We start from the raw sequence: 14,115 nt of genomic DNA on the forward strand, positions 1-14,115 counted from the left end.
TTCGTGATTGGCTGAAGATCATGAGAATCAGGGATCGGCGCTCACTTCTCTTGCCGAGAGAGCACTGAAGATCCATCTGACTCTTCCTCTCTCACATCGCCTCCTTTCACACAGAGGTGTGTTTGCATACGCCCTTTCAACGAGAACTGGCTCCTAATCTGAGGGGGCTGCTAGTCCTAGCTACGACGTAGAGAGCCGGGAAGTGGTAGGATGTATGTTTTGCGGCTGTAGTACAACGCAATTTGCTATCGACGCTCCCCAACACAGACAGCCTCCACCCCTTTTTGGACCTGGGACAGGAGGACCGAGGTGGCTTCAGGATGGCCGGGCCACAGTCCCGGGAATGAGCCAGCGCGAGGGAAAACGGGAGAGGCCTCCTTCTTCTTACTCTACCAGCGGGCGAATGTAATAAGGAAGCTGCGGAGAGCGAGCGTCTCTTGCCGCTGGGACAAAAGAAAAGAAGGTAGAAAGGCTCTTTCCCCTTTCAAAGACCCTCTCTGATGATCCCATAGGGGGAGATCCATGTATCTCCGTGTGTTGATGGGTAGACTCCATTGGGGTAAACTGAATTGTTGCCTGCTTCTATGGAAAAGGAAGGACCGCGACTCCTTTTTCTGCTGCACCGTTTAGGTGTTCTTCTCGTCTAACCACGGCTCCCTGGGGAGCAGCCCCACTTTTATGGCAGATGGGATTCTTAACTCCATCTCCCTCACTCTAGGTAATCCAGGATCTGACATCGACAGATGTTGTTGTTAATTGCCTCGTTTGTCTTAAAACAATAACAGGATCGTTCATCATGACTGAGTTCCCCTTTTTCTTAATACTATAGTTACCTTGTTGTTGATTTTGATTCATATGGTAGTTTCCTTTCCTAGGAGTCTTGGGATGTGCACGTGCCCGCAAGCGTGCTCTTTTTCCTTAAATAGGGCCATGGCATGGACCATGGAGCGTTTGGTTCTACCACTCACCCCAAGGCTTCTTTGTGCCAGTCATGGCCTCTGACATAAGGGAAATGCCTGCCCCCTCAGCGTTAGCTGTAGTCTGCTTGCTGCCTATTCTGTATTAGAAATCCCCCACACCCTCTGTGACTATGTCCATCCTCAACTGTTTCATAGTTGGTAACTTCTGATAATCTGTGTAAGAATCCTGCCTGTGCTCTTCATGGGTTTGCTGCTCAGTAGGAGTTTTTGTCTGTTTTTCAGAAGTGAGCCTTTCAAAATGTTTAGTGAGCAGTTGCAGAGGACATTGACATCTTGACATAAAGGAGATAAAGACACAGATGTTAAATGATGATTCACTAATAGGCAAAAAACCTTGCGGTTTAAGAACATACCTATAGCCCACAGCTATTATATCAAACTTTAAAAAGCAGGGAAATTGGACAGCTATAGTGAATGCACCAGGGGAGCAGGAGACCTGAACTCCTCTCTGAGATATTGGACTGCCCTACAAATTGGTCAAAATGCAAACACCATTTGGGTTGGTCTTTCACAGTCCAATCCACTTCCTGTGTAGCTTGGAACAATTTAGTAACATGTGCCTCTGAGCATATGGTGAGTGGTGGCGACACTTGCCATCTCCAAAGATAGAGAATTATATTTTTGTATGTTTGCTGGTGTTCTTCTTACTTTGCTTCTTTCCTCTGTTGTTAATGTTTCTACAGAGAATCTACACTAGAAAATTTTATTTCCCTCATCATTCATCCCAGAAATCTGTGTCAAATTTATTTTTATTAATTTCAAAGCCTTTTTATTGGTCAGTGTCATATGATGGTGAAGACAGCCTTTTGTGTTTCAAATTGGAAGTTATGTTCTATTTCTATTTTGGGTGCATTAACAGTGGAATTTGGACCTGCAGTTTGATGAAAAATCAGACTGATTCCAATATGTTGCTACTTCAGCAATGACTCTAGCTGTTGGAAAAAAAGAGGATGCATATTTTCAGCCTGCTATGTTTAAACTACTTCATTGAAGGCAAGGTGGGCACAGTCAATTAAAAACATAGAGCACACCTAGCATTTTGCTAGAATATATTTCACCTCCCATTGTTTTATCTTGTGCAAATTGAGACACTCCTGAGGTCCACTGGAGACTACTATGCAGAAGTCAGCGCCATTATTCCACAATTATGTTTGGAGTTTTTTTAGTATAAATTTTGCAAAGAGTTGCTGTACTTCACAGAAATAGAAACAAAAGAAAATGATTTCCTATAGGAAACTTCACTAAAATTGCAAAGGAAATCAGACATATTCAAAGTGACCATCTGAAGTATATCAATTGTCTTAATAATGTTGCTTCCTCCCTGCTAAAACAAGATCAGCATAGCACATGTCTTCTTTCTATTCTTTGGGCTGATTGCAGGTGTTGCCACCGCTCACCATATGCTCAGAGGCACATGTTACCAAATTGTTCCAAGCTACACAGGAAGTGGATTGGACTGTGAAAGACCAACCCAAATGGTGTTTGCATTTTGACCAATTTGTAGGGCAGTCCAATATCTCAGAGAGGAGTTCAGGTCTCCTGCTCCCCTGGTGCATTCACTATAGCTGTCCAATTTCCCTGCTTTTTAAAGTTTGATAGAATAGCTGTGGGCTATAGGTATGTTCTTAAACCGCAAGGTTTTTTGCCTATTAGTGAATTTCTCTGCTTTTTAATCCGGGAGGTAAGAGATGGGATCCTGTCCAAGTTTGCTGAGAATGGATGGATCATTTGCATGCTTATTGAGTTCAATGGGATTTACTCCCCTGCAATCATGCTTAGGATAGGTGAAACTGACCACAGAGGATGTGGAGGGGAGGAGGAGAAGGAGGGAGGGGAGGAAATGCAGAGGGGAGGACTGGGAGGGGGAGCAGGCAGGATGGGGAGGGGAGGAGAAGGACAGGCTTGATCATTTGCATGTTTATTAAATTCAGTGTGATTTACTGCCATGCAATCATGCTTAGGATAGGTAAAACTGACCGGGGGGGGGGGGGGAGGGAGGGAGGGAGGGCTTGAGTGGGCAGGGGAGGAGGAAGGGAGAGGAGAGGGGAAAAGCAGGTCTGATCATTTGCATGCTTATTTTCAATGGGATTTACTCCTATACAATCTTGGTTAGGATAGGAAACACTGACCATGGGGGAGGAGGAGTGGGAGTGGGAAGGAGCGGATTGGAGTGGGGCAAAGGAAGGTGGAGGGGAGGGCAGGTTTGATCATTTGCATACTTATAGAGTTTAATGGTATTTACTTCTGTGCAATCATGTTTAAGATAGGTAAAACTGACCAGGGAGGAGGAAGGGGAGGAGGGGGAAGGGGAAGGAGAAAGAGGGAATTGGAAGAGGATGGGGAGTGAGGGGCAAAGGAAGGGGGAGGGAAGGGGCAGGAGGAGGGGATAGGAGGAAGGGGGAGGGAAGGGGCAGGAGGAGGGGATAGGAGGAAGGAGAAGGGAGGGTGGGTTTGATCATTTGCATATTTTTTGAGTTCAGTGGGATCTATTTCTATGCAATCATGTTTGAAAATGAAAATGGACTGCCTTCAAGTCAACCTCCACCTACTGCGACCCTTTGAGTAGGGTTTTCATGGTAAACAGTATTCAGAGGTGATTTCACCATTGTCTTCCTCTGAGGCTAAGAGGCAGTGACTGGCCCAAGGTCACCCAGTCAGCTTCATGGCTGTGTGGGGATTCGAACCCTGGTCTCCCAGGTCGTAGTCCAACACTGCCCCCAGGTTCTGGAACACACTTCCTAGGGAAGCACGAATGGCCCCTTCCTTGCTATCCTTCTGTCGGCAGGCAAAGACTTTTTTATTCCGACAGGCTTTTGGACTAGAAGCTGTTTAAGATAGGACCTCATAAGGTCTGTTGTATTGTTCTATGGTCCTATTCTTAATTTTTTAAATTGTCTTAGTATTGCACTGGCTGCCTATATGTTTCCGGGCCCGATTCAAGGTGCTAGTTTTAACCTATAAAGCCTTACACGGCACGGGCCCACAATACCTGATGGAGCGTCTCTCCCGATATGAACCTACCCATACACTACGCTCAACATCGAAGGCCCTCCTCCGGGTGCCTACTCAGAAAGACACCCGGAAGGCGACTACAAGAAAGAGGGCCTTCTCGATAGTGGCCCCCGAACTATGGAACACCCTTCCTGACGAGGTACGCCTGGCGCCTAATTCACTATCTTTTCGGTGCCAGGTGAAAACCTTCCTCTTTGCCCAGGCATTTTAATATTTTAATATTTCTATCTTTTAGTATTTTAGTATTTGTATTAACGTTGTAAAGATAGTTATGTTTTATCTTTTCTGAATTTTTTTACTTTTGATTTGTATTTAATATGGGTTTTTATGTTAATTGTGTCTTTGTTGTATGTACAAACTGTTGTCTTGATGATTAGGTGGTTTTAAAATTGACTGTTTATATATTTATATTTGATGTACACCGTGCAGAGAGCCTCGCTATGGGCGGTATAAAAATAAAATAAAATAAATAAAATAAATAAATAAGTGTATGTTTCATGGTTTTAATGTTACGAATAGTTTAATTCTATTTTAATTGTATATTTTTGTATGTTTTTTACCTATGTGTGGTTTTTATTTGTAAGCCGCCCTGAGTTCCAGTTTTGGAAAAAGGGCGGGGTAAAAATAAAGAGTAATAATAATAATAAAAGTGGGAGGGGAGGAGATCGGGTGGGTGGGCACTGGGCAGAAGGGAAGCCCCTTTCCTTTCCAAAAGGAAAACATTGTAAACAGAATCATTCTTTTTCGCCTTTCCCCCGTCTTTTTATTCTACAGCAGACACATGTAGCCTTCCACCCAAATTTAAACCGAAGCTGTCTCTGGCCACATCCACACCAGGCCTTTATTTCACTTTGGACAGTCATGGCTTCTCTCAAAGAATCCTGGGAAGTGTAGTTAGTGAAGGGTGCTGAGAGTTGCTAGGAGACACCCTGTTCCCCTCACAGACCTTCAATCAGAGTGGCTGACTGTTAAACCATTCTCTCAGGGGAATAGGAGTCTCTTAGCACCCTTCACAAACTACACTTCCCAGGATTCTTTGAGACAGTCTCACGAGACAGTCTCACATGAAATCAAAGTCTGGTGTGGGTGTGGCCCCCTGATTAGCCAAGCCTAGCAGCTGTGAGGCTTTTAGAACTCTGACAGTTGGTTCTTACTGAGCATATCATTGGGTCCCAGCCAAAATTTCTTAAATTAATTAAAAATCAACCAGGCATTTTTTTAACTTTTAAACTGCAGTAGATGAAGGTCAGAGTATGGGGCAATGTCAGTATTAGGATTACAGGTACTCTGTGAACATGGCTGATTTTTAATGAATTTCAACAGATTATAACTCTCAGAGAAAAAAGTCCAAAAGGGCTCTGAGGTTTCTCTCTCTCTTTTTACACTTTTGAACTGTCTATTCTCTCTGGCTGTTTTGTGTATCACCATGAAAATTGACAGGGTTGTTAAGCAAGCATTTCTGAGTTCAGGACTATAAGTTATGTAAGGTTTTGTTTTGAAATGAGCTTATGGGAAGCATCAGAATGGCATGGGGGGTATTTTCAATTTAACATTGCGGAATGTGAAAAATCCCCGCTGGCCATAGTATACAGCCACTCTTGTGGCTGTATAATAAGCTCCTTGTGTATGTTTAAAACCTGTAACTGAACATTGTTGTAAGCAACCCAGTGTGGTGATGTGCTTTTCACAATCCCAGCCCTCTGAAACTGCAAGGATACACATTTCAATTACAGAGCCAAAATTACCCTTGGTTTTTGAGCATATATGTTCCTAATTTCAACTCATGCTGCATATTGGTAGCATTGTAATGGTCTTTAGCTGAAATGACACACTGCATGTGCACAGACACATTTCCTTCCCTCTTGTTTCTTAGGACAGCAGTTACATAAAGTCTTGTTTTTTCAAGATGAGTTCTTCTTGGCCCTTTTCTTTTCATCCCTATACTAGACACAGGAACTTACATAATTTAAATAATAACTGAATTTCTAGTTAGTGTTGGGGTACAAGGTGTGGAGAGAGGTGAACGTGAGAGACTGAACTGGGGTTGGACCAAGACATCTTGCTGCCTGAAATGCATGACAAGATTTGATTCATTTTTTGTTTTTAAAATGTATTTCCCACCCCTCATCAAAAGACCATAGGCTGATGTACAACATAAATCATAATAAACTATATATATATAAATGAATAATATCCATACAGTACAAAAATCAAAATAATTATATAAATACAATTCATAATAATAAGCAATACATGGTTACAGATAATGTATGCACAGTGTCATCCCATCAATAAATTCCGTAACTCAACCCCTGTAAAATACAGAATCTCATAGCATAAGTTATTACCTACTTATCTTGGGTTCAGGACAGGCTGCATGGTGCACATAGTTCTGTCCTCCAACCCTTCACTGCCTTTCCTGGCTCCCAGTATTTGCCATGTGAGATGGCTGCCTCATTCTGTGTAATTTGCAGGACCAGGTCTAACTGTCCAAACCAATAGACGTTACCATAGCCAGCTAAAGGCTCAGAGTACCTGCCAGTGGCCTATGTGACAGGAAGTAAGATCCTATGACACCTGCATAAAAAATTGAGAGCTGCTAACAGGGCATATGATATACAATTAAATTGTTGACTGTCAAGTGTTGTTTCATAGTGCTGGTTGCACTGTAATCAAGCCCTAGGTATTCATAGCTATTAAGGCAAATCCTCTAAGCAAGCTATTGCCCAAGAGGTTGCTTGGCATGTGCGGAGAGAGAGGGAAGAACAAACTCTGAGATGAGATAAAGCTCATAAGTTGTTTGCCAATACCTAGCATATGTGACATATATGAGAGGTATGCACACTAGATTTTAGTTACTGATCATCTTGAAGCTGGAGAATATGAGACCTAATACATTTAGAGTGAGATATTGCACAAACAATGCTTAATGTTGGTCTCTGACTGATTTTACTGATAGACAGTAGGATATACACATGGACCCAGTTGTAAATTCATATACTTTAAAATAAGTCCTGTTGGCTAAACTAGAGTTTAGGTCTGACTGAGCAAGTGTGCTTAGGATCTAATTATTATAAGGGACCTCAGTACTATTATTCTTCTAAAATGGTATGTCAAAAGCTCTCAAAGCCTTTAAGGCTGCAATCCTAAGCACAGTTACTACTGAGCAAGAACCATTGCTCACAGTGGGACTTCTGAGTATATGTGTATTTTATTAATAGCAGAACTAGGACTAAAAGTCAGATCTCTTACGCGCCAATCCTGTGCTGTTAAACAAACAAAAAGCTTAAACCTCTCACCAATCTAAGGTGTATTGTGCTTTGTGGATATTTTACTACTGCCTTTTTATACGCACATCTGCTGTTCCTATGTGTGCTTAGGAGACAACTGCTTACTGGGCTAAGAGAAGATATGAGGCAAATCCAGTTAAAGGTCAGATGAAACTTGCTGCTTGTGAATTGCTATTTCTTTTTACACTGTCCTGCCCATAAAATCTTCTTCAGAATTTAAGATTCTGGTGCCATAAATGAATTGAACTGATGTTCCTTTGTATTAAGGTTCAAAGACCCAGTCCCACAAGATAAAATGAGAAAGCAAGTATGAGAGGGTGGAGCATGAATGTCTTGGTTAGATAAAAGGCCTCTCTCTCTTTGTGAGTATGATTGTTTGTTTGGAAAGTCCCGATAAATTAGTGCAGTATACAGTCTCTTTAGGGAAAGATTTGTTGTGGTTCTCAGCATTAGTTTTTCTTTACTAACCCAGGAAACTTAACTCTGTTAACGATATCATTTAAATTACTCCAGACATGAAGTATAGAGGACAAAGTATTTCCCATGCTCAGCTTATAACATACTCTGAAAGCATTACATTAGGTTTAGGACATTTTCTAAACCCTCCAGGACTCTGTTTGAACCAGGTCATGGGCCTGGAACCTGATTTTTGTGCCAGTGCTTAGCTGCAGGACTTGTGAAGTACTATTGAGAGAACCTTATTGAGCATGTGCAGAAAGCCACTTCTTGACAAGCTAGTTACTGCAGATTGTTTTAGATATATCGATGATTTGGGATAGGGGCTTACAGAGCAGACTGCATGAGTTTCAGGCAGGTTTCCATTCAGGCACCTGCTTTCCTGAGGACTACTTATTGCAGCCCCCATATTTTTGATTAAAGTGGTTGGGTCATTAGTTCTTTGGATTGGTACTCCACTTAGGACAAGCTATACAAAGGAATGTATAATGAGGCACCTTGGAAATAGTGCTGAAGGGATGCCTGCAGAAAATGTAGTCATCTTGTTGATATGTGTGTGTGTGTGTGTCTAAACTGGAACAAAATTAAATAGCATAATATGTTTTATTAGGATCAGCTAAAAAAATCACAAAGCTTTAAGCTAGCTTTTGAATTTCATAGAACTCATCTTCAGCCTTGATTTTTTTTTTAATGGTGGTCAAGGGAGAGGAGAGGGAAGAGGATGTTGCCAGTAGAAGCTCTGTCTGCAATATGTTATAGGCTAAGACTAACCCCTTGAATTGTGTGTAGAAGCCAATGGAGCCTTTCTTGGCCCCAACAGTGTAAGCTTTTCAATGCTAGGTGAAGACCTTCCTGTGTACCCAGGCATTTTCAATTGTAGATTATTTTTAGAATTGCGTTCTGCTTCTCTCCTTCTGTTTTTCTTATCCTTTGTTAAAGTTGTTATAAAAGTAAATAATAATAATTGTGCTTTGTTCTGATTTTTAACTTCTGTGGGTTTTTTGTCTTGTTAGATTTTGTTATGCTTATTTGTTGGGTTTAAACTATATTTATGTGCTGTGTGAACTCACTTTATTCATACTTCTATACACCACCCTGGAATCATTTGATGATGGGCAGTTAAGAAATGTTTTGAAATAAATAAGAAAGTAATAACATTAGTCCAGCTGTTTGAGAATTGATTGTTAGATGTTCTTTGCATTCCGTGCTTGTCAGGGTGGAGGAAAGGTACGTCCTTGAATGTACAACTACTTATCTATTGGAAATCACTCCTAAGAATCTACTACTGGGCACCCAAAAAGCTTGCAAGAGTGGGAGTGCAAGTTGCTGGAGCTCCACAGCTCCTGAAACAATTCTAGAGCACATGCTTTGGAGCTGTCAGGTGGTGACTTCATTGTGGCAAGGGATGGGATGAATAATCAGCTGTCAAGCTAGAATACCTGAAGGCATTTCCAGCACTACTGCCAACCTTGGCTACATTCCAGTACTGTGGGCCTTTGACAAATGTATGCCGTGATGGCTTCATAAAGCATTCTTAGTGACTAATTTTTAGAGCTTAGAAAGCTGGAACTCCATGTACAATAGATGAGTGGTACAATAATAAGTTCTAACTTGTAGTGTGTAATGTTTTGCAAAAGGTAACATTGGTACACATGGGAAAAAAACCTGGTCAACATACCTAGAAGCTTTCAGGAAAACGTTTATAATCTTTATCCTTTACTGTAGGGGAAGGGCCATAGTTCAGTGGTAGAGCATCTGGTTTGCATGCAGAGGGTCCCATGTTCAATACCCAGCATCCCCAGGTCGAGTTGGGAATGTCCCCTGTCTGAACCGTGGAGAACTGCTTCTTGCCAGTGTAGGCAATGCCGAGCTAGATGGACCCATGGTCTGACTTGATATAAAGGAGCTTCTTGTATGCCCTTGTGCACCCTTCCACTTCCCTAACTTTGTTAGTCTTCCCTAGCTTTGTTAGCATACAGACCATCAACCCTGTATGCTAACAAAGGGAAATGGGCAGGGTGGCCTGTGAACCATAATGGGAAAATTGCTTATCGTAATAAAACAATAAAAAGAGGAGAGGTAGCATTCTAACTAACCTTCCAAGCATTGCACAGACCTACTGCAAAGCCTTTTATCTCAGAGGGATAAGAGCTTGGATGAAAGCTGCTAGGCTCTTGCCCTCCAGTTGACTCTGTGTATGTGTATGTAAAGCACTTTGAGTTGCTGCTACCTCTCACTTGGGCAGCTAAGATAAAGGTGGATCTAAATGAATGTCGGGCTGCAGACTTGATTCACAACAAGAAAGGGAGCACAATTGCAAATTAATGGCTTCCTCTCCCTTGGATTCTGGGACGCAGAATTATGACTTACTTCAGTAATAGAGGATCTGAATAGACCCTCATTAAATTTGGGAGAGTAATACGAGAGGTTTTCTGGGTATTATTTTCAGCTTCTCCATGAAGAGTGCCTGAGATACGGTTTTCTTTTTTAGATAGATCAATTTCCTAATGATGCTGCCCTTTTTTCTCTCCCCCTCCCTTTTCTTCCTAGAACTGTGGCAGGATGTCTTCAATGGTGACACCTGTGGTGAGGTTCACCATGTATGACAACATCACCTACCTGCCTGCCACCACACTAGCAGCATCGTTGGATAATGTAACTTCTGCACCCCTGACCACTGCATGGGTTATTAATGACTCCAACATTAGTGTGCCTCACAAGTGCTTGTTATTATTGTATGAAGATATTGGGACATCCAGGTAAGATGCAGAGAAGAGGTATCATCGTTGTCTTCTTGTGCAAGAATTCCAGTCCTCTTATGTGATCAAAGTTAGAATAACGGCATTTTAAAAACTATTTTACCTTTTGTGCCTTGTTTCTAGGGTCCGTTACTGGGACCTTCTGCTGCTGCTTCCCAATGTGCTTTTCTTTGTGTTTCTCCTCTGGAAGCTGCCCTCTGCCAGGGCCAAAATCCATGCCACCTCCAGTCCCATCTTCACTACATTTTACATTCTGGTGAGTACAGGTCTCCCTATTTTGAAGCAGGGCAATGGGATATTGGTCCATGTGTTCTTGCTGCCCTTCACATCATTGACTTAAAGGCATTGCAGTTGATGACATCCAGTGAAAAGTCTGTACCCTGGGGTGCTTCTACCATGTTACTCTAGAACAAGCCTTTTAAGTAGATACCTTATCCCAGTCTGTGTTGGAATTGCTTTTTACGATGGTTTTAAAGCTTTTTTTTTAAAAAAATATTTTTTTTTAAATGTTTTGTTTTAATATATTTTTATGTGTGTTTTTATGATGTTTTATAGTGTTTTTAGTGTTTTGTTTGCCACCCTGGGCTCCAACTGGGTGGAAGGGTGGGATATAAATTTTAACAGCAGCAACAACAACAACAGGAGGAATGGGGAACCTGAGATCCTCCAGATATTGCTGAATTCCAACTCCCATCATCCATGACCATTGGATGTGTTGGCTGGAGATGATGGGAGTTGTAGTCCAACAACATCTATAGGACCGTAGGTTCCCATCCCTGCTCTAGATCACCTGTTCCTTGTTCACTCACTTTTTCATAGGCATCGCAGTATGTTATAATTGGATCATTTTTTGGTTGTATTTTCCCTCATGCTGCTTTTGTGTTGTGTTAGACCTCGAAAGTCCGACCTTCCTTGGGGCTACTTAAGACTTGTATGCCCTGAGGAAAGGCAGGAGCCAGGTTGCCTGGGCCAGGGATCACACATCATCAGCACCTCACAGAACCATTCCAGAGACTTCAGAGAACTGTGGAGGCAGCCCCTCCCCCATCTTCCTTGTGACCTGAAATGAGGGAGTCCAGGCCAGGGAGCTTGTGCCATCAGCTCCTGAAGAGAACATCAAGTTGGCCTGAGAAGACCTTGTTGCTCTATATTTTACACCATTTACTTCTTTTACTATCTTAAAATTGTAAACTGACTTGGTATATAAATTATACCAAGGCCAGGCCTTGCCTTGTGAGGAGACCGAAGGTGGCGCCCTCAGGAAGGAGGACGAAGAGGCTGCTGAGATGGAAATGAGGACTGAAGGGTAATTTTACCTGCTCCCAAATCCATCAGATGTGGAGGCTTGGTGCTGGTGTGGGTTGGCTGAGCTGTGAATGACCTTTGTGGATCTCCCCAGCCTCATCCAGAATTAATTCTGCAACTGCAGTCCGTCTTTTCAGCAGTTCCTAAAAACAATGAGTTGTTTTTTAATCCCAGGTGTGAAAATGTTGCCTCTGGGGCCAGTAGCTTCACCTTCTCCTTTATCTTCCCTCTGCCTTTCATATATACAGACTTATTTATTCAACTTAAGTTGACTCACCTCGTCATTCAAAAGTGTGCCTTTCCTGTTATGGAGTCAGCAGCCCCTTAAACTGGTTATGCTATGCACAAGACACCGGTTAAACAAGCCTGAATAACCAATGTTACAGTCTTCTTTGAAGGATATGGACTGTTATACAATGATGGGACTTTATTGTATATTTGTTTCTCTCTTTTGCAGACTAGATTGATTTGAGATTTCAGCTTGTTTTGTGATATTTTGTGGTGTTTATTGATAGTTGTAGTTTTTAAAATTATTATTATGTTCTGAATTGCTTTTATTATATTGTTTTGTTCCTGCTATGGAAGCCTCTTTGAGGTCACCTGGTGGTGAAAAGCTGCATACAAATATACTGAATAAATAAATAATAAATATATACCACCTTGGTATATAAATGCATTAAATAAATTAAAAATAATAAATAAAAGTGGAGAAGCACAGTACAATCAACTGCAGGGGTTGGACTGCCTTAGCACTAGTTTTCCAACTTTTTCAATGCCCTTTTTGACACTGATGTATCTGGGTGACTGGGGGACTGAACCTAGCAGGTGAACCTATCATCAGTTTACCTGTCCTCTTCGCTTTTTCTGCTGCGCAGCCCCTCCTGCCCAACTTCTTGCCAGGGCAGGCACTACAGGGCAGCCAGGTCGAGCCTTAGGGTAGGTGAGTAGCACTCCTATTCCATGATCTGTGGCAGTGTCAGCTCCTGACCCTGCCGTGGATTGCAGAGAGGGAGCCCCCAGGCACCTACACACACACAACTGTGTAGGCCCGCCTGCACGCCCCACATATCTGTCTTGTTGAAGTGAATGCTGGCTGCGCTGCGCACATGCCTGCCATCAACCAAAATGGCGGCTGAGGCTTCCCTAAGGGGCTGATGCGCCTGTTGCCATCTTGGTTGATGGCAGGCATGCACACACATGTTGCACGCGTGTGTGCCATCAACCAAGATGGTGGCAGGCACATCAGCCCCTTAGGAAAGCCTCTGCCGCCATATTGGCTGGTGGCAGGCATACATTCATAGTGCTGTCAGCTTTTACTGCAGCAGGAGAGGTTGGTGTGGGTGGGTGCCATGGGCCTGGGGCAGGCTAGTGCGCAAGGGCCTAGTTATGCCTGGCGCCAGCCCTGCTTCTTGCCCATTGTTCAAGAGAGTGAGAAGAAAAGAAGGATCCCCTTCCCATTTTTGCCTGCCTGCATTTTCTCTACAAGATCCTACCCTGAGGAAAACACCCCTCTCCATCTACAGGGCTTCACTGTGCTATAGAGTCAGGAATGTCATTGAGTGAAGCCTCTCCTCAGAGTGGTGATGGGGGAGGGGCGGCCACCTCTGTCTCGGCTGCCTCCAAAGTCCTTCCAGCAGCTTAGCCCATCCTGAGCCACTCACTGACAGAAGTCCCGGCCCCCCAATGCAGCAGCTGCCCTCAGGAATGCCTTTGAAAAAGGATTAGAGAAGGAGTTGAAGGAAGGGTTCTAGGACACGATCTAGAAGCAGTTTGGCTTTTAAAAATTTTCCTTCATTTGTGCATTTTCAATATTTTCATAATGAATAAATATGTTTTACGGGGGGGGACCCAAGCCATTTCTTAGTAATAAGGAGTTCTGAAAAGGCATGTGTGGGGAGAAAAATGTTTCTTTATGCTTGCTTTAAAGCTGCTAATGATCAGTCTCCGTGGGGATTGCCTCTCCCATCCTATTTTTGTTTCTCGTGTGTGTGTGTGTGTGTGTGTGTGTGTGTTTATGTGTGTAACAGCAGCAGCCATAGTCTCTTTTTTACAGAAATTTCCACTTGTGCTTTGGAATTTGTGCACACTTCCGTCTTCATTGCTGCTTCTCAATTCTGAGTAAGCAAAAAGGCTTCCTCTGCAGGGAGCGAGGAAGGAAGGGAATTGGCTGTCCCCTAGAAGTGGGGTTGGGGGGCAGGATTGTTGCAGCAGCCCTAGACAACACAAGGTAATGGTCAGCCATGATCATTGGGTGACTTGGACTGGGCTAACTGGCTGAGGAGGAGGAGATGAGTGCAGAGTAGACTATCCTAG

The 14,115-nt window shown here is 42.9% G+C and overlaps 1 protein-coding gene across 1 annotated transcript in view; it reads left to right on the plus strand.

Moving 5' to 3' along the window:
• TPRA1 (transmembrane protein adipocyte associated 1) overlaps positions 1 to 14,115 on the plus strand; it is a 33,311-nt gene continuing 19,196 nt past the window's right edge. The window contains exons 1-3 of the mRNA XM_061618378.1: positions 1 to 463; positions 10,289 to 10,497; positions 10,621 to 10,753. Coding sequence (XP_061474362.1) covers positions 10,301 to 10,497; positions 10,621 to 10,753 — 330 coding nt within the window. The 5' untranslated portion in view covers positions 1 to 463; positions 10,289 to 10,300. The remainder of the gene's footprint in view (positions 464 to 10,288; positions 10,498 to 10,620; positions 10,754 to 14,115) is intronic.

Source organism: Rhineura floridana, chromosome 3 (genome assembly GCF_030035675.1).
Source record: "Rhineura floridana isolate rRhiFlo1 chromosome 3, rRhiFlo1.hap2, whole genome shotgun sequence".
NCBI lineage: Eukaryota > Metazoa > Chordata > Lepidosauria > Squamata > Rhineuridae > Rhineura > Rhineura floridana.